This window comes from Oncorhynchus kisutch, linkage group LG29 (genome assembly GCF_002021735.2).
Source record: "Oncorhynchus kisutch isolate 150728-3 linkage group LG29, Okis_V2, whole genome shotgun sequence".
NCBI classification, from domain to species: domain Eukaryota; kingdom Metazoa; phylum Chordata; class Actinopteri; order Salmoniformes; family Salmonidae; genus Oncorhynchus; species Oncorhynchus kisutch.
Window position 1 is genome coordinate 4,324,650 of NC_034202.2, and position 20,152 is coordinate 4,344,801.

At 42.2% G+C, this 20,152-nt stretch overlaps 2 protein-coding genes across 2 annotated transcripts in view; one reads left to right on the forward strand and one right to left on the reverse strand.

Annotated features, from left to right (window-relative positions):
* Nucleotides 1-6,228: 6,228 nt before the first annotated feature.
* Nucleotides 6,229-7,827, reverse strand: mrps24 (mitochondrial ribosomal protein S24). Its single transcript, XM_020465834.2, has 4 exons — nucleotides 7,697-7,827; nucleotides 7,406-7,486; nucleotides 7,169-7,280; nucleotides 6,229-6,961 (listed from the first exon to the last, which is right to left on the reverse strand). The coding sequence occupies exons 1-4, from the start codon at nucleotides 7,733-7,735 to the stop codon at nucleotides 6,678-6,680; spliced, it is 516 nt and encodes a 171-aa protein (XP_020321423.1). The 5' UTR covers nucleotides 7,736-7,827; the 3' UTR covers nucleotides 6,229-6,677.
* A 2,662-nt stretch (nucleotides 7,828-10,489) lies between these two features.
* The window catches only part of LOC109873539 (calcium/calmodulin-dependent protein kinase type II subunit beta), a 95,612-nt gene continuing 85,949 nt past the window's right edge, over nucleotides 10,490-20,152 (forward strand). The window contains exons 1-2 of the mRNA XM_031809159.1: nucleotides 10,490-10,792; nucleotides 17,452-17,614. Of these exons, the coding sequence (XP_031665019.1) occupies nucleotides 17,540-17,614 (75 nt within the window). The 5' untranslated portion in view covers nucleotides 10,490-10,792; nucleotides 17,452-17,539. The remainder of the gene's footprint in view (nucleotides 10,793-17,451; nucleotides 17,615-20,152) is intronic.

Here is a 20,152-nt window from a genome sequence, read left to right on the forward strand (position 1 = left end):
CTCTTACATGGATCGGCAGGCCATTCCATAATGAATTAAGCTCTATAGGAGATAGCTCTGCCTCACGGTGTTTGCTTAGAAATTCTACTAACAATTAGCAGGCCTGTATCTTGTGGCTGTATAGTACGTGTAAGTATACACCGCAGGACCAAATCGGAGAGATAATGAGTAAACAGATGATGAATTTGATATAGTTGCACCACCTTACATGTAGAGTTAACGTAAGTACAGTCACTTGTATCTGTGTGTGATTCCACCAATTTGGTAGAGAACTTGAAGTGAATCTGATAACTGTGTGTCTCCTTTTTGGGTTGCATGCGCTGCATGATGGTCTGTTGGGTGTAGTGTACTGCAATACAATCACAGTTGCTGAGGTGAAGGATTAAATTGAAGCCTTAGCAGGAGGAAACTATCTGTATGTTGAAAATCATCTCTGTTCATTCATGAGCAGAGTGAGGATGACGGACTTCGGTGAAGCCCTATCTTAGGTTTAGAGTTAGGGCTGGGTTTAGGGTTAGGATAGGGATTAAGGGCTGGGATTAGTAGAGAGTTAGTTGAAATGTTCATGATAGTCTGTAGAGCGTCTTCAGATGGACAATCCAAATGAAGTGTTACTGTTATATTAGACAACATGACTGAAATCCAGTTCCAAGAGGAGAACTGAGGTGGCAAAACCCAATGGGGCCTGTTTTTACTTATTTCATTTAACCTTTTTTTAACTAGGCAAGCCAGGAGGCTGGGATTCAAATATATACAAATATATAGAAAGCACACATCACAACGAGAGACAACACAACACTAGATAAAGAGAGACCTAAGACAACAACAGCAAGGCAGCAACACATGACAACACAGCATGGTAGCAACGCAACATGACAACAACATGGTAACAGCACAACATGGTTTATTTGGCACAGACAACAGCACAATGGGAAAGAAGGTAGAGAGAACAAAACATCACACAAAGCAACCACAACTGTCAGTAAGAGTGTCCATGATTGAGTCTTTGAATGAAGAGATTGAGATAAAACTGTCCAGTTTGAGTGTTTGTTGCAGCTCGTTCCAGTCGCTAGCTGCAGCGAACTGAAAAGAGGAGCGACCCAGGCATGTGTGTTTTTTGGGGACCTTTAACAGAATGTGACTGGCAGAACGGGTGTTGTATGTGGAGGATGAGGGCTATAGTAGATATCTCAGATAGGGAGGAGTGAGGCCTAAGAGGGTTTTATAAATAAGCATCAACCAGTGGGTCTTGCGACGGGTATACAGAGATGACCAGTTTACAGAGGAGTATAGAGTGCAGTGATGTGTCCTATAAGGAGCATTGGTGGCAAATCTGATGGCCGAATGGTAAAGAACATTTGCCACTCGAGAGCACCCTTACCCACCGATCTATAAATTACGTCTCTGTAATCTAGCATGGGTAGGATGGTCATCTGAATCAGGCTTAGTTTGGCAGTCGTTCAGGAGACATAATGTTACAGAACATTCAGAAACAAATGTATTGTTGCCTGGGGTGGTGTGGCGGTCCTTTCCATCACCCAGAGCTCACATGCCTACCAGTGTCTGCATGGATTCGAATCTGACCCAAACCAGTGTCTACATATATGAAAACAGCACGTTAATATGATCTGTGGTTAAAAAGAAAAGGTCCTAAAGAAATGCTTCTTTGTGACATCACAGGCTAGGTTTAAAAGTTTAAAAAAACAATGATCAGGCCTTCCACTGTCATGTTGTTGGCACTGTGTTGGAGTTGTGTGCGGCCACACAATCGTGAAAGAACAGGGAGTACAGGAGCGGACTAAGAATGCACTCCTGAGGGGCCCCGGTGTTGAGGTTCAGTGCGGCGGATGTGTTGTTGCCTACCCTCACCACCTGGGGTTGGCCCGTCAAGTGTTCAGTGTTCAGTCCCGGTCCTAAGTATAGTGATGAGCTCCGAGGGGACCATGGTGTTGAACTCTGAGTTGTAGTCAAGGAACAGCATTCTCTCTGTCCAGGTCGGGAAAGGGCAGTGTGGAGTGCAATGCAGATTGCATCATCTGTGGATCTGTTGGGGCGGTATGTGAATTGGAGTGGGTCCAGGGTGTCTGGGATGATGGTGTTGATGTGAGCCATGACCAGCCTTTCAAAGCATTTCATGGCTACAGATGTGAGTGGTACAGGGTGAAAGTCATTTAGACAGGTTACCTTGGCATTGTCCGGAACAGCTGGTGCTCTCATGCAAAGTTCAGTGTTTCTAGCCTTCAAGCGAGCATAGAAGGCATTTAGCTCTCCTGGTAGTCTCGCACCACTGGGCAGCTGGAGGCTGGGTTTCCCTTTGTAATCCGTGATAGTTTGCAAGCCCTGCCCCATCAGATGAGCGTTAGATCCGATGTAGAAGGATTCAATCTTAGTCCTGTATTGGCACTTTGCCTGTTTGATGGTTCGTCAGAGTAGCGGGATTTCTTATAAGCGTCCGGATTAGTGTCCCGCTCCTTGAAAGAGGCAGTTCTAGCCTTTAGCTCAGTCCCGAAGTTGCCTGTAATCCATGGCTTTTGTTTGGGATATGTACGTATGGTCACAGTGGGGACAACGTCGTCAATGCACTTTTTAATGAAGCCGATGACTGATGTGGTGCCCCTTCTCAATGCCATCGGATGAATCCTGCAACTTATTCCAGTCTGTGCTAGCGAAACAGACCTGTAGTTTAGCAGCCGCTTCATTGGACCACTCCTTTATTGAGTGCATCACTGGTAATTCCTGTTATTAGGAGGATAGAGTTATGGTAAAATTTGTCTAATTTTGTATGCGTATCTGTGTGTGGAGTAAAGGTGATCAAGTTTAGTTGCACAGGTGACATGCTAGTATAAATGAGGTAAGCCTGATTTCAGTTTTCCGGCATTAAAATAACTGGCTACCAGGAGAGCGTCCTTTGGGTGAGCATTTTCTTGTTTGCCTATGGCCCTATACAGCTCGTCGAGTGCGATCTTAGTGCCAGCATCGGTTTGTGGTGGTAAGTAGACATCTAAGAAAAATATAGAAAACTTTCTTAGTAAATAGTATGGTCTACAGTTTATCATTAGGTATTCTAATTCAGGCGAGCAGAACCTTGAGGCTTCCTTTATGTTAGAGATTGCGCGCCAGCTGTTGTTGACAAAGAGACGCAGACCACCCCCCCTGAGTTTACCCGACGCTGCCTTTCTGTCCTGCCGATGTATAGAACAACCAGAGATGTATATTTTCCATGTCCTTGTTCAGCCATGACACGGAGAAACAGGATATTACAGTTCTTCATATCACGTTGATAGTCTCAAACGGAGCTCGTCCAGTTTAGAACTTGAGATCAGTGCACAAAAACACACAAAATAGCACAATTGGTCAGGAGCCCGTAAAACGTCTGCTTTTCCCTCCAGCACCAACTCAATGTAGTCAAGCGGGTCGAGAGCTTCAAGTTCCTCGGTGTCCACATCACCAAAGACCTATCATGGTCCAAACACACCAACACAATTGTGAAAAGGGCACGACAACACCTCTTTCCCCTCAGGAGGCTGACAAGATTTGGCCCTCAGATCCTCAGAAAGTTCTATAGCTGCACCATTGAGAGCATCACTGTTTATCCCAGTACATCACTGGGGCCGACCTCCCTGCCATCCAGGACTTCTATACCAGGCGGTGTCAGAGGAAGGCCCGAAAATTTGTCAAAGTCTCCAACCCAAGTCATATACTGTTGTCTCTGCTACCGCACGGCAAGCGGTACCAGAGTGCCAAATCTGGGACCAAAAAGCTCCTGAACAGCTTCTACCCCCAAGCTATAAGACTGCTGAACAATTAATCAAATGGTTTCTCTTATTTGCATTGACCCCTTTTTTATTCACACTCACTGGACTCTATCAACCGACCAACACATATTACACCCACACTCCAACACACTCTGTTCACACTCACTGGACTCTATCAACCGACCAACACATATTACACCCACACTCCAACACACTACATACGACTACATATCCTCACACACACTTTCACTCTACACATACAGTATGCTGCTGCTAATCTGTTTATTATATCATGTTTGCCTAGTCACATTTACCCCTACCTACAGCACATGTACATAATTACCTCAACTACCTCGAACCCCTGCACATTGACTCAGTACCGGTACTCCTTGTATATAGTCTCGTTATTTGTTACAATTTTTTTGGGGGGTCATACTTTTTAACTGTGCTTTGTTGGGAAAGGGCTCGCAAATAAGCTTTTCACAGCAAAGTCTACACCTCTTGTATTTGGTGACCAATATCATTAGACTTTCAGAACATCCAATGAGTTTCCAAGGGAGGGTATTTTCTTGCTCCCTACGTAACTCAAATCAAATCCAATTTTATTGGTCACATACACATGATTAGCAGATGTTAATGCGAGTGTAGCGAAATGCTTGTGCTTCTAGTTCCGACAATGCAGTAATATCTAACAAGTAATCTAACAATTTCACAACAACTACCTAATACACACAAATGTAAAAGGAATGAATAAGAATATGTACTGTACATGTAAATATATGGATGAGCGATAGCCGAACGGCATAGGCAAGATGCAGTAGATGGTATACAGTATCGTATATACATATGAGATGAGTAATGTAGGGTATGTGAACATTATATAAAGTGACTAGTGATACATTTATTACATCACATTTTTTATTATTATAGTGGCTAGAGATTTGAGTCAGTGTGTTGGCAGCAGCCACTCAATGTTAGTGATGGCTGTTTAACAGTCTGATGGCCTTGAGATGGAAGCTGTTTTTCAGGCTCTCAGTCCCAGCTTTGATGCACCTGTACTGACTTTGCCTTCTGGATGATAGCGGGATGAACAGGCAGTGGCTCGGGTGGTTGTTGTCCTTGATGATCTTTTTGGCCTTCCTGTGACATCGGGTGCTGTAGGTGTCCTGGAGGGCAGGAAGTTGGCCCCCGGTGATGCGTTGTGCAGACCTCACTGCCCTCTGGAGAGCCTTAAGGTTGTGGGTGGAGCAGTTACTGTACCAGGTGGTGAAACAGCCCAACAGGATGCTCTCGATTGTGCATCTGTAGAAGTTTGTGTGTTTTTGTTGACAAGCCAAATTTCTTCAGCCTCCTGAGGTTGAAGAGGCGCTGTTGCGCCTTCATCACCACACTGTCTGTGTGGATGGACCATTTCAGTTTGTCTGTGATGTGTACGCCAAGGAACTTAACTTACTACCCTCTCCACTACTGTCCCATCGATGTGGATAGGGGGGTGCTCCCTGTGCTGTTTCCTGAAGTCCACGATCATCTCCTTTGTTTTGTTGACATTGTGTGAGGTTATTTTTCTGACACCACACTCCGAGGGCCCTCACCTCCTCCCTGTAGGCCGTCTCGTTGTTGTTGGTAATCAAGCCTACCACTGTAGTGTCGTCTGCAAACTTGATGATTGACTGCGAGCGAATCTTATAAGTGTTTGATGTCATCGGCTAGAACTTATTTTCTACAAAACTTAGAAATGGGAACATTTTCACATATGCTGACATTGGTATTGTGCTGGAGATCATGAAATGTTGAAAAGTGGAGGAGTTGCGCATTAACTCAATTTGTATTTAAAGAAATGTATTGTGTTGCACCATAGAGAATATAAAAGACTGATATGATTGCCTGCCATGTAGAATAGAGAAGCATATCTGTTTCTACACATTAATATGCTAAGTTCTGAACGTTTCACCAGAATGAATACATCCAATAACACTATCTGGTACAGTCTCCATAGACGGGTTGGTTGATTAGCAACAAAACCATTGTGTGTGAAACTATGGGGCAAACCGGACAGGGTTGGCTTAGATTTTTAACATGTAAACTATATTTCGTCTCCAATGTTTATTGAAAACATAAGTACATTTGCACAGTGAGCATTTCTCTCAAATACATTGTTGCAGTTGTTGGTTAGCTAACTAGCAGATTTGAGCCATATTAGCATAGGCATGACAGTCAAAACAAGACATGGTATAAAGAACAAGATAAAATAGCCACCTACAATTCCCCAATCACCACTTCTTGTCATTGTTGCTAGCCATCTGCCCATCCAGAATAAGACTTCTGCCCCATTAAATTGCGTGCATCGTTTGTGACGTTGTCAGCTAACCCGCCTATTCCTTCCTACTGTGAACAGCCAGCGCTGAGGCAGTTGTTTAACACACACAAGGTAAATAAATGCAAGGCATTCCATGTGAAAACAGATTTCAATAGACACGTTCAAATATTCTTTATTCAAAGGTTTTTCACCCAGGGTAAAGCTAGTCTGGGAATCTGGTCATTTAAAGTCTTGACACTTACAAGTTATAAGATACCCATTGACTCTTGAAGAATATATAGCCTCATGAGCCTATCCCAAAATATAAGGTTTTATTCACTGGTTACAAACAAGGACATAAACCCCTCACAATATGTTTAAAATTATCATGTGGATGTCATGGACTGTCAGTGAGTCAGTCCATGCATCTAGGGTGTGATTTATGAATTTGAGAAATGTTAGTTTCCTAATCTCATCCCTCAGCTATTTACCAAAACAAGTAGTGTGGTGGCCATTTTGTTGTGTTCGGTTCCCAGAATGTAGCTTTAACAATGGTAACTATTGTGTCTAAGTCCTTCCACAAAGTCCTACATGACCAGTCTCCTGTCAGCAGTTCCTGTTCCTCCTCAGAGGTACTTGTAGACAGCCTTGTCCGCTAAGGTCTGGACCTCCATCTTGACGGGACACTTGTAGAAGTGGGAGAGCAGCGTCTCTGTGTAGCCAATAAGGAAGTAGAACTTCTGAGGAGGGAGTTTCTGCACCATCAGGGCACACACCACCAGCATGTTCCCTCGCCGCTTTATCACAACCTCATTGGCTAGGCAGTTATGGAAGGTGCCAAAGATGAAACGCCGCACAAACATGTCCTCTACTGTACGATCGGATGCTCCTGCCTCTCCCTGTAAGTTGCCTAGTAGATAAAGAGGGACGAATAGAGGATGGAGGGAGAAGAGACCAACATTAGGAATACTTGAACAATTATGAAGTTTACTTAGCTGCATAATTAACTGATGAGTTGAAGGCTAGCCCCTAGGACAGCATATTTGCTAATACGGTTGGGGTTGTCTTTACATATAAGATCAGATAACTCAGTGTGTAGGATTGTTTTTAAACTCACCAGTGTGCTGGGAAAGCCAACCTTTGCGGTGGCCTATGTGGTGGGGGTGGAGGGCTTGCTCGTAGGTCAGTGGTCGGTCTCCTTTCCCCACTCGGATACGGGCTGCCCGATTCTAAGACAAAAGAAAGGTACAGATGTTTAGTTGAAAGCAGCCTTGTCAGCAGCAAGTGAGTGACTAGGTAATGTCCAATGTGGAGGAGGGAAATGCTGTAACGTTTGTCTTCGAATTAAAGATACCTTGCAGCATATTGCAGTGGCATGAAGTGTTCGTGTTCCAGAGTTGGCGCATATCGAAGTACCGACTCTGGCAAGCGCGATCTGTGAGGCAAAGACATGAATGCAAAGACACCGAGAAACAGACAAGTAACATTGACAGCTAACGTTAGCTACATCGGCTAGCCAGCCAGAAACACACTTTCTCCAAGCCCACACACGTATCTAAACAAAAACGGTTCATAGTTCAAATGTAACAATACTTTAAAGTATAATGTTGTCAAATTATGGACTAAATGTAAACATGCTTCTCACCGATAATTTCACACCCCGACAGCTCAAAGACGCAGCCATTTTGACTAACGAAAGTGTTTGTGGGAAGGGCCAATGGCATGGCTAGAAGGGGTACAGCTTTTGTCAAATGAACGTTAGATTAGACTTTTCGTAGCAGTTTAGGATAATTAGGTTAGTTTAAGGGTTAGCCAAAATGCTAAACGTTTCAAATTTGGACAAAAGTGGTTAATCCATCAAGCCCAGTGACCAGTGGCGATTTCATCATATAAATCTTGGTGAGGCAAAAAAAATTTAAAGTAGAGGGATGCATGCCAGCAAACCACTACGCAACACAAAACTAAACAATGCATTAATTGCATTATAACGGTGACAAACGGTGCCCACAAACTGTTTGGGTCTACATAAAGCTGTGCCAGCAGCAGTCCCAACATCTTACCACTGCTACACCAGACTATCAGTGGAGCCTTGTCTGGCAGCGAAACAGTTCATCCAGCCTCATTTACTGCCTTAAAATTTTTTTAACCGCTGTAATGGCTTACTTGCTTAAACAAATGTGGTTTCTAATGGCAATTGATATGTACAAACTATTGCATTAGGAGACAACAAGCGGATAAGAGGCTATATGCAATTTCAATTAAGACAATGAGAGAGCTAGGACGTAAGTAGTCAATATAACTATTTGTTCAGCACTTTTGAAATGTACAGCGACAGAATTCAGAACATGGGCCGTTCTTACAGTGTTCTCCCTGTACACCAAATCAGAACCATAGGATATATAATGGGGGCATATAAGCAGACAATGAAGGCTCTTACAAAATGTGATGATTACATTTCTCTAAAACAAGTTATAGGCTACATGTGCACCACCAAATCAGAACAGTAGGTGAAATTAAGAGGGGTAAATAGACCAAATTATTAGGGTGAGGCACATGGGCTACTAACAGCTTACTACACAACATAGTGTTACTTTCTTAGCTACAGTATACATATCTCCCTGGCATATTACATCATTTATGCAGCAGCATACAATACATTTTTGGACTGACCTTGTTGTGCTGTGCTCACTTGAACAGGAAGGTGACGCGGCGGTCCTTCGTGGGCAAATTTTGTCATCAAAGTCTGGTATTCTCTGGATTTATGGTGCTTTCAAGACAACTGGGAACTCTGAAAAAAACCAGGTTGAATCATGATGACGTCATTGAGCTTCAGGTTGTAGCTCTAGAAAGAGGCCAGAGTTCCCGACTTACAGTTTCGAGTTGGATGACCGTTCAAAACATATTTCCCAGTTGGAGCTCTTTTTCTCCCGGAATTCCCAGTTGTCTTGAACTCACTGAAGTCAAGTTTTCGCAGTTCCGAGTTAACAGTTGTTTTGCGCATGGCACAAATCATGCTTCATTGACAGCATGGCCAATGTTGAATGTTTGTTCCAAGTTAAAATGATAGAGACACTTAATCCCAAATGTGGGACCACACAGCCACTCCATTGAATAGCATGCTAGTGATTGCTTTGCAATGCTTGCAGTTAGCCACTCGTTGTTGAATTTGCGATTTCCAACTTGCTGTCTAATATTTATGTCAAATGGCCAATGAGCACTGACACATTTTATCTATAATTTCTCTTAATTATTTATCTTCATATGACAAGGATTAAAAGTAGATTGTCGACTTGATTCATGATGACGACGGCTAGCTAAGATTTTGAAAGTATCAGTCCAATCAAAGCTACTGTAGATATAAAATGACGTCAAATTACGTTATATGTGGCCAATGGCCTTGAGCCTTCTTGAGCCTTCTTGGATAACTGCCATATAACTCTATGGCAGCACCTAAGTGGCTTGACTTTTCAAGGTCTACCCTTAGACATACTCTCCCCAAGTGACAGAACACTGAGCTAATCATGGCACAACTATTTTTTTTAAATTTATTTTACTAGGCAAGTCAAATTCTTATTTTCAATGACGGCTTAGGAACAGTGGGTTAACTGCCTGTTCAGGGGCAGAATGACAGATTTGTCAGCTCGGGGATTCAAACTTGCAACCTTTCGGTTACTAGTCCAACACTCTAACCACTAGGCTACCCTGCCGCCCCACTAGAGAACCTTACCAACACCTACGCTCTATATTTTCCATAAGCTGCCCCACCACCATAGAAAGCACTGAGCAAGGCTGAAACACCTGCATCTTTGAGCTGCATTACTTAAGAAAGCAAAAAATAGATCATGTTTGAATGCTGCTTTATTAACTAAATATTTTTTTTTTTTTACATTGTTTGCAAAATTATACGTGATATGTATTAATGCCAAAATGACATGCAAAACAGGTAATCCCCCTCCCCCCAAAATATATTTTTTAGCTAAAAATGTGGGGCTGAAAACAGGTGGGGCTCTGCCCTGAATAGAGCCTAACCCTAACCCATACACGGCCATCGCTAGTTACCACAAACACAATGTCATAAACCCCATTTCTACAATTTATATTTTTTAAATGTGATTTTAAAACTAACCTTAACCACCCTGCTAACCTTATGCCTAACCCTAAACCTAAATGAATAATAACTGACTTTGTCAGTTTGACTTTGTGATTGTAGTAACTAGTGGAAACATTTATACTCACCAATGTTCTCCATATATTATTCATATTATTTTAACTGTACCATTTTATCAACAGTCTTATATAAACACCAATTCTATTTGTTAATGATATATATGATTGTATTATATGAAATCATTTTGATAACATTTTGAAATAGGAACCTTGATTTGCGCATGGTGTTCCCTGCGGACAATTTTCAGTTCCTACATAGAAATGACAATAAAAGTAACATATTCTTAGTCAGCGAACAACTTTAAACGTTTGCGATAAATTTTATTTAATTGAAATATAACAGTTTGTGGCATATTAAAAAAAGTTCAAATCTACAATGCCGTCGTCTATGGAAATGATAGAGTTGTATGACAACGCTCTACTTGGAATCTTGCAGCATGTTGGAAACATCCATAATTTCCTTGAGGTCTACTTCGGTTTTCTGTACCGCAAGACAGACTTTTCCCGCCTGCTGTCAACCCCCATTGACCGTATGGGCTTCTCTCCAGGGGTGGCCGAGAAGATGGTCCTAAACGTAATGTAGTTAACTACAGTAGCTAGCTAAACATTTTACACGTTCTGTGTTAGCCATGTAGGCTAGCCTGTTTTCTCCCTATAATTCTGTTCTCCTGTTTAGTTTTAAAGGTAGACTCAGTAAGATTGTCATCAAACAACATACATCAACCAAGACTGCATTCATTGGCACTGCCCCTTGCATTTAAGCTCATATGTCAGTCTTTGCTGTGTTGGTTACTAGTTAGACAAGGAGCCGATATTCTATGATGTAATATTTTAAATTCGATTTTTGTATTTATTTAACCTTTATTTAACTAAGCAAGTCAGTTAAGAACAAATTCTTCTTTACAATGATGGCCTACCCCAGCCTATGCGCCACCCTTGTGATACAGCCTGGAATCGAACCAGGGTCTGTAGTGTGACGCCTCTAGCACGGCGATGCAGTGCCTTAGACTGCTGCGCCACTCAGGAGCCCATCTTGCAACATACATCAGCAGTGACCTAATTGGCCAAGACTCTCATCATTGTTACTTCCCCTTGCATTTAAGCTCATATGGAAAATATTGGTAGTCTTAGCTGAGTTGGTTACGAATAGCATGCCTATGCCCACTACCCTGCCCTGAACATTTGTCACTGTTACTAGCTGACTACCACCCGGTACTCAACCCTGCACCTTAGAGACTGTCGTTGAACAATGTTTACTTTAATTATGTTAACACAGTTTTACCTACTTCGTGTATATATATATATATATACACACACACAGAGTACACTATTCTAGTCAAGGCTCATCCTATATAACTACTGCTGTACACCTGTTCATATACTGTTCATACACACCATGTACATACATATTTATATGCTGATTTTGGGGATTTTCTTGTACTGTTAGGTATTACTGCACTGTTGGAGCTAGGATCATTAGCATTTCGCTACACCCGCGATAACGTCTGCAAAATATGCATACACAACCAATAAAATGTATTTTATTTTACTATTTGGAATATCGGCCCCTTGTCTATGATGTCATCTTGCAGACTCCACCCTTTAACGTACTCAAAAAGTGATTAAGGGTTGATTATGTACTTGGCTCATTATCTGCACAGTCCTGTCTGTTTGAGCATGTGGTGTAGTAGGACGGAGAGAGGCAGCAGAGGGAGCTGCAGCAGAGACACACGGCCTGGGTAGCGCCCCCCCATGGTGCAGGAGCTAGAGATACAGGCCACCAAGCAGCCGGTGGAGCCCAGGGGAGTCAGGACAGAGCCTGCTGCCCAGAGAGAGTTCTGTCTCGGGTTCTGGAGAGCCCAGCACAGCCTCTAGTACGAGGCCTACCTCTTCCAGCCATGCCTCAGCCTCTAATCCACAGCCCCAGAGCAGCAGCCCAGCATTCATCACAGGGAGACCTGGCAGCAGCCGGCTCAGCCTCTAATCCACAGCCCCAGAGCAGCAGCCCAGCATTCATCACAGGGAGACCTGGCAGCAGCCGGCTCAGTCTCTAATCCACAGCCCCAGAGCAGCAGCCCAGCATTCATCACAGGGAGACCTGGCAGCAGCCGGCTCAGCCTCTAATCCACAGCCCCAGAGCAGCAGTGCAGCCCAGCATTCATCACAGGGAGACCTGGCAGCAGCCGGCTCAGCCTCGAATCCACAGCCCCAGAGCAGCAGTGCAGCCCAGCATTCATCACAGGGAGACCTGGCAGCAGCCGGCTCAGACTCTAGAGCAGCCTTTCATATGGGTCGCGGACCTGTTAATGGTGGGTCGCGGACCTGTTAATGGTGGGTCGCGGACCTGTTAATGGTGCGTCGCGGACCTGTTAATGGTGGGTCGCGGACCTGTTAATGGTGGGTCGCGGACCTGTTAATGGTGGGTCGCGGACCTGTTAATGGTGGGTCGCGGACCTGTTAATGGTGGGTCGCGACGTGTAAATGTATAATTGTTAAATGAATTACTGGAATTGATTTGGCCAAGTGCATCTGTGCTCTCTATTCAATGTGCGCTATGCTCAGCAGCGGTCTCTGCTCAGTTTGGCAGCTGTGTGAGAGGGAGATGCCCGTGTGCTTCTCAATGTATTTTTCTGCAGTTTTCTTGAAGATCACTCAATTGTCATGAAACGTATATACAGCGATGAGTTTCTCTCTCTTTCATACAAACTTATAACGCGGAGCACTCACAATGTGTTTTGTGTGTGGAAGTGCTTAGTAATGCGTCTCGCATAACGAACAAATTATTAAAACGATACGTCCTGACCAAACATCCACAGCATGACGGTAAACCCAGGGAGTTCTTTCAGAACAGGGCAGAATGCTTCAGGGAACAGTGCCTCGACAGTGGAAAAGTCAGCTAGCAAGGCATTGTCATTTTATAACAGGTGATGATAAGCAGAAATAAGGGAGTACTAACTGACTCTCATAATATTTGTGAGTTTGTCTTTCATACAATCCCCTGTCCTTGTACACAGATAATAGCTAACATTTGCCAAAGCAAGCTAAGCTACTGATAGTGCAACCCTAGTAACAGTACAGATGAAGAAGGACAATGATCAGGCCTACTGTACAGTTTACTGTATAGATTATTGTTGAAAACTAGTCTAGGTTGGAACTGTTGATCAGGCCTACTGTACAGCTTACTGTAGAAATTATTGTTGAAAACTAGTCTAGGTTGGAACTGTTGATCAGGCCTACTGTACATCTTACTGTATAGATTATTGTTGAACACTAGTCTAGGTTGGAACTGTTGATCAGGCCTACTGTACAGCTTACTGTAGAAATTATTGTTGAAAACTAGTCTAGGTTGGAACTGTTGATCAGGCCTACTGTACATCTTACTGTATAAATTGTTGTTGAAAACAGCAACAGTTCCAACCTAGACAGATATGTAAGAGTCTTTTTAATGGGGGAAAATAAACATTAATAGATTTTTATATGGATATTTAATATCATTGTTATTTGTTTTTGTCTCTATTGCATTTGTTTTAGGTATAAGGGCAATGAAATGTACCGATATTTATGTAAAGTTGCATATTTTCCTAAGCTTGGGTCCCTGGAAAACACAGAATTTCTCATTTGAGTCCCAGGCTGAACATTTTTAAGATCCCCTGCTCTAGAGCATCTGCTCCTACTGAGTTACAGTAGTATTGTACTGCCTGTCTTGGTCATACCAATAGGACTAGTTCTTTCTTAGTGCTTCTTCAATGTTTTAGCAAAGGGTCCGCAAAGTAATAGGTGGTAGGTGACCTGTTCTACATGGGACACTTGCTTTATATATTTGCACAATTACCCTACAAAATAGACGTTGGCAGTTTTGAATTTGGTAGAATCTCCCTGTTGGGATGGAATCGATTTGTATTGAGTAGGCCTATTCATTTGTGTGTTTGTCTGTCTATCAGTGGTCATGTGGTGCCCCAGGCCAGTCCAGGCAGTTGCAACGAGGCGGTGAGGGACACCTACAGCTGGTCTCAGGACTACACTTGGCGACTACATGGTTCCTCTTTCTACATATTTCCTTTTTAAAATCTTTATATTATAACCTTCATCTGTGTGAATTATTTGTGTTAACTTCTCTGGGATATGTGGGATGGTAGCATCCCACCTCGCCAACAGCCAGTGAAATTGCAGGGCGCCAAATTCAAAACAACAGAAATCCCATAATTAAAATTCCTCAAACATACAAATATTTTACACCATTTTAAAGATAAATTTGTTGTAAATCCAGCCACAGTGTCCGATTTCAAAAAGGCTTTACGATGAAAGCACACCAAACGATTATGTTAGGACAGCACCTAGTCACAGAAAAACACTGCAATTTTTCCAGCCAAAGAGAGGAGTCACAAAAAGCAGAAAAAAAGATACAATTAATCACTAACCTTTGTTGATCTTTATCAGATGACACTCATAGGATGAAGTTCATATTTATATCCAAAAATCTCAGCTTACATTGTTATGTTCAGTAGTTCCAAAACATCCGGTGATTTTGCAGAGAGCCACATCAATTTACAGAAATACTCATAATAAACATTGCTAAAAGATACAAGTGTTATGCATGGAATTTTAGATCCACTTCTCCTTAATGCAACCGCTGTGTCAGATTTTTTAAAAACTTTACGGAAAAAGCACGCCATGCAATAATCTGAGTACAGCTCTGACACAAAAACAAGCCATACAGATATCCGCTATGTTGTGGAGTCAACAGAAGTCAGAAATAGCATTATAAATATTCACTTACCTTTGATGATCTTCATCAGAATGCACTCCCAGGAATGCCAGTTCCACAATAAATGTTTGTTTTGCTCGATAAAGTCCATCATTTATGTCCAAATACCTCCTTTTTGTTAGAGCGTTTAGCCGAGTAATCCAAATTCATGAGGTGCGATCACTAGGTCCAGATGAAAAGTCAAAAAGTTCTGTTACAGTCCGTAGAAACATGTCAAACGATGTATAGAATCAATCTTTAGGATGTTTTTAACATAATCTTCAATAATGTTCCAACCGGAGAATTCCTTTGTCTTCAGAAATGCAATGCAACGCAGGTCGCTCTCACGTGTGCGCGCGTGATCAGCTCATGCCACTCTGGCAGATCCCTGACTCAAACAGCTCTCATTCGCCCCCACTTCACAGTAAAAGCCTCAAACAAGGTTCTAAAGACTGTTAATATGACCCCATAGACACTGTATATTCGATAGGCAATGACTTGAAAAACTACAAACCTCAGATTTCCCATTTCCTGGTTGGATTTTTTTCTCAGGTTTTTGCCTGCCAGATGAGTTCTGTTATACTCACATACATCATTCAAACAGTTTTAGAAACGTCAGAGTGTTTTCTATCCAAATCTACTAATTATATGCATATTCTAGCTTTTATGTCTGAGTAGCAGGCAGTTTACTCTGGGCACCTTTTATCCAAGCTACTCAATACTGCCCCCCAGTCCCCAAAAAAGTTAATGTGATGAACTTCATGTGTCCAGTCTATGTTATTCCTGAGTTAAACATGTCTCCAGGGGTTGAAACATATATGCGAAGTATTAATGCTGTACCTTTACATATTTGCTAAAATGCCCTACAAAATACATTTTGAGAATTTAGAATTTGGTAGAATCTCCCTATAGGCATGGAATTGACCCCAACAGGGCTCTACAGTGCGACCATTATAGTCACATATGCGACCAAATATTTTGCTGTGCAACCTGGAATTTTAAGTGCACCTAGAAAAATGAATGGTTCTAGCTTTGATATCTCAAATATTTTTCATTGTGCACCTACATTTCTTTGTGTGCGCCGACATTTGTCAATTTAGGTGCACACGTGCTTCTTGTAAAAAAGGTCAGTGTAGAGTTCTGCACAACCCTGTTTATATTGAGTAGGTCTATTAATTTGTGTGTGTGGGTGGTTCTGTCCAGGTGTGTGTGAACATGCAGCCAGGCAGTGTGTGTTTGAAGGAGGGAACAGGAGAGAAGGTACTGATGGAAGGAGAACAGGAATGGGCATTTTAATTATTTCACTATTCAAATAATATTATGAGTCTAAGAAGTGGTAGATCTATTCAATGTGTGCTATTTCTATGCTTCCCATTATTAAGTTTTGTTTTTGTGTCTTACTTTCGGTTATGTACACCAGCTTCAAACAGCAAAAAAATATAATATATGATTCTCTACACTAATACTTGCTTGTTTGGTCACATAAACTGAAATTAGGCGAACTATTCGAGTTTTAGCAACCAGGAAATGGCGGGGCAATTTCAACATATTGCACCTTTTTTAAATAGCTCTATTATCTATTTAGCCTTATACACATGTGCACTACCAAGGGACTTATGACTTGACTTGTGACTTGAGTATAAAGGACTTGGACTTGAACACTCTATTATCTATTTAGCCTTATACACATGTGCACTACCAAGGGACTTATGACTTGACTTGTGACTTGAGTATAAAGGACTTGGACTTGAACACTCTATTATCTATTTAGCCTTATACACATGTGCACTACCAAGGGACTTATGACTTGACTCGTGACTTGAGTATAAAGGACTTGGACTTGAACACTAGGGACTTGGGACTCCACTCAGATTCGAGGTTTAGTGACTTTACTAGATCACTGCAACAGCGGACATGCAGCAACAGTGAACGAGAAGTCTGATGTTTGCCATAATAGAACTAATACAAAAACAAATTCTGTTGAATGTTTTGCATTGATCTGTGTTTTTGTCCTCTGTTAGGTGTCGCTAATCGCTATATGAATAGGGGAAAATAGCATACTGTTGTCAGGGCTGGAGGGAGGACTAAATGCCCAGCAGTAGCTCAACACACCGTCATAAAACCGACATTCAGAAGTGCATTTTTATTAAAATGAATATTATAAAATATCATGGTATATCCTTGTATGTAACAATGTCACAAGGATAATTGAATTAAGACGAAGCTTTTTAATTGATGATAAAGGCCTAAAAAAAATATATTCGAAATTGAACGCTGACACAAGACCGTTCAGGTGTTCAAATAACCGTGCCCATCCCTAACACGCACATGCACTGATAGTCAGACACACACACACAAATATGTATAGACTCCAACACACATGCTGACTCTCCCTAACACGCACATGCACTGATAGTCAGACACACACATACACAAATATGTATAGACTTCAACACACATGCTGACTCTCCCTCTCTCTCTGTCTGTAGTTGTCTCTCAGTAAGAGTTGTGTGGTGGAGTGCAGTGCAGGAGGGAGAGAAGGAGATTGATGTGAACCAGATCAACAGGGAGCGCTCGATGGCCACTGTGGATGAGGAGGAGCACTCCCCTATGACTACCGCCAGAAACTACAAGCCCCAGAGCCACGAGATGGTGAGAGCACACATTCACACATACGGATGCACGTACATACGTAAGCACACACAGGGTCTCATATTCTTGAAAAGGGTATAGGGGCACGTGTATAGAACAGTGTTTCCTCTGGAAAAACACAGTGAATATAATATAGGCTTACCTGTTAGGTTAACTTGGTGTAACCCACCACCCGGGGCAACGCGCTCCTTGCCTGTACTTCTCACAGAAACCTCTTAATGTTAAGCATTTTTCACCCAACACTTCCCCTGGTTGCCACTACTCTTGCTCATCTAAAAATGTAATCTGTCTCATCACAATTTAAGATTTTTAGGTAGGGTGACAGTTTAACCCAAGTTACCATACAATTGACGCATTACATTTAGCCCACTCTCCCATGCACACTCACAGGGAATTGCAGAACATGCTTAACCATGACGCTGCTAAAAACTCTGGGGTTAAAATGGTGCAGTTTGCATATAGTTTTTTTTGAGAAATGGATCAAGTAGGAATAGAAAGCTGAAAACCCCCTCTTTTTAACGAAGACCATTAAAACAGCTGTTTTGCCCACGATTGCAAGAATTGGTGAGCATTACCTGCTTGTCAAAATGCAGGTTTCCCTCCCTATGGCACTCGTAAGAGTAGTTAGAGGAATATTTATCTTGCATTGAAAACACAACAACAAGCCTTATTAGGTAAAGATACTAAACAAAAATACAAACGCAACATGCAACCATTTCAAAGATGTTACAGAGTTACAGTTAATATAAGGAAATCATTCAATTGAAATAAATAAATTAGGCTTTAATCACCATTTGCCTCATGCAGCGCGACACATCTCCTTCACATAGAATTGATCCGGCTGTTGATTGTGTTCTGTACAATGTTGACCCACTCCTCTTCAATGGCTGTGCGAAGTTGCTGGATATTGTCAGGAACTGGAACACGCTGTCGTACATGTCAATCCAGAGCATCCCGAACATGCTCAATGGGTGACATGTCTGGTGAGTATGCAGGCCACGGAAGAACTGGGACATTTACAGCCTCTAGGAATTTGTACAGATCCTTCCGACATGGGGCTGTGCATTTATCATGCTGAAACATGAGGTGATGGCGGCGGATGAATGGCACGACAATGGGCCTCAGGATCTCGTAACGGTATCTCTGTGCATTCAAATTGCCAGTGATAAAATGCAATTGTCTGTAGCTTATGCCTGCCCATACCATAACCCCACCACAACCATGGGGCACTCTGTTCACAACGTTGACATCAGCAAAATGCTCGCCCGCAAGATGCCATACACGTGGTCTGCGGTTGTGAAGCCGGTTGGACATACTGCCAAATTCTCTGAAATGATATTGGAGGTGGCTTATGGAAGATAAATTAACATTAAATTATCTGGCAACAGCTCTGGTGGACATCCTGCAGTCAGCATGCAGTCAGCACACCCCCTCAAAACTTGAGACATCTGTTGCATTGTGTTGTGACAAAACTGCACATTTTAGAGTGGCCTTTTATTGTCCCCAGCACAAGGTCCACCTGTGTAATTACCATGCGGTTTAATTAGCTACTTGATATGCCACACCTGTCAGGTGAAAGGATTATCTTGGCACATGAGATATGCTAACTAACAGGGATGTAAACAAATGTGTGCACAACATTTGAGATAAATAAGCTTTTTGTGTGTATGAACAAATTCAGGGAGCTTTTATTTTAGCTCATGAAACATGGGACCAACACTTGTTGCATTGATATTTAATATATATATAAATCAGACAACCCCATAGTATACTAGTTTTTCAGTGTAGATAAATCAGACAACCCCAAAGTATACTAGTTTTTCTATTCATTACTTGTTTTCTTTTCAGAGGGAAAGTAAATGTGGACTGTTTTAGCATCATCAAAGTGCACCTCAAAATACATCTTTTTTTAAATGTTTAATGTTTTGGGGGCAATGATTTTGCTGTGGCGCAGCACCACAGTTAAATGAGTGCAGTGGAAACACTGGTATAGGGCACGGGCTGGAGGTGAAGGATTGTGGTGCTGAACTATGTTGCGCCCAAGAGTGTTATTGTTAGACAAAATGCAAGACCAATTGTGCAGTTTTGTATTTGGATTGTATACACGTATGTATGTGCACATTCCATTCTTACAATGCACTCTCTCTATTTCTCTCTCCTACCCATCTCTCTCTCTCTCTCTCTCTGTGTGTAAAAGGTATATGATATGCTGAGGGCGCTCCCTTTAAAGGACAACAGTTTGATCCCTCCTTGTTCGACATCCCCACCAGCGCCGTACAGATGTGAACACACACACACTGCTTATGTTGGGAATTGGGTTTGAGACTGAGCAGAATTGGCTATTTATTCGGTGGAAACAGCCTGGTATTTTAAGACCACACACACTGCTTATGTTGGGAATTGGGTTTGAGACTGAGCAGAATTGGCTATTTATTCGGTGGAAACAGCCTGGTATTTTAAGACCACACACACTGCTTATGTTGGGAATTGGGTTTGAGACTGAGCAGAATTGGCTATTTATTCGGTGGAAACAGCCTG

Bases quoted from the DNA above. Each gene is read 5' to 3' on its own strand.
- mrps24 (XM_020465834.2), bottom strand. From the start codon at position 7,735: ATGGCTGCGTCTTTGAGCTGTCGGGGTGTGAAATTATCG. The intron at 7,487-7,696 runs GTGAGAAGCATG...TTTGCCTCACAG, and splicing joins GTCGGGGTGTGAAATTATCG to ATCGCGCTTGCCAGAGTCGG. The intron at 7,281-7,405 runs GTATCTTTAATT...CTTTTGTCTTAG, and splicing joins CCACTGCAATATGCTGCAAG to AATCGGGCAGCCCGTATCCG.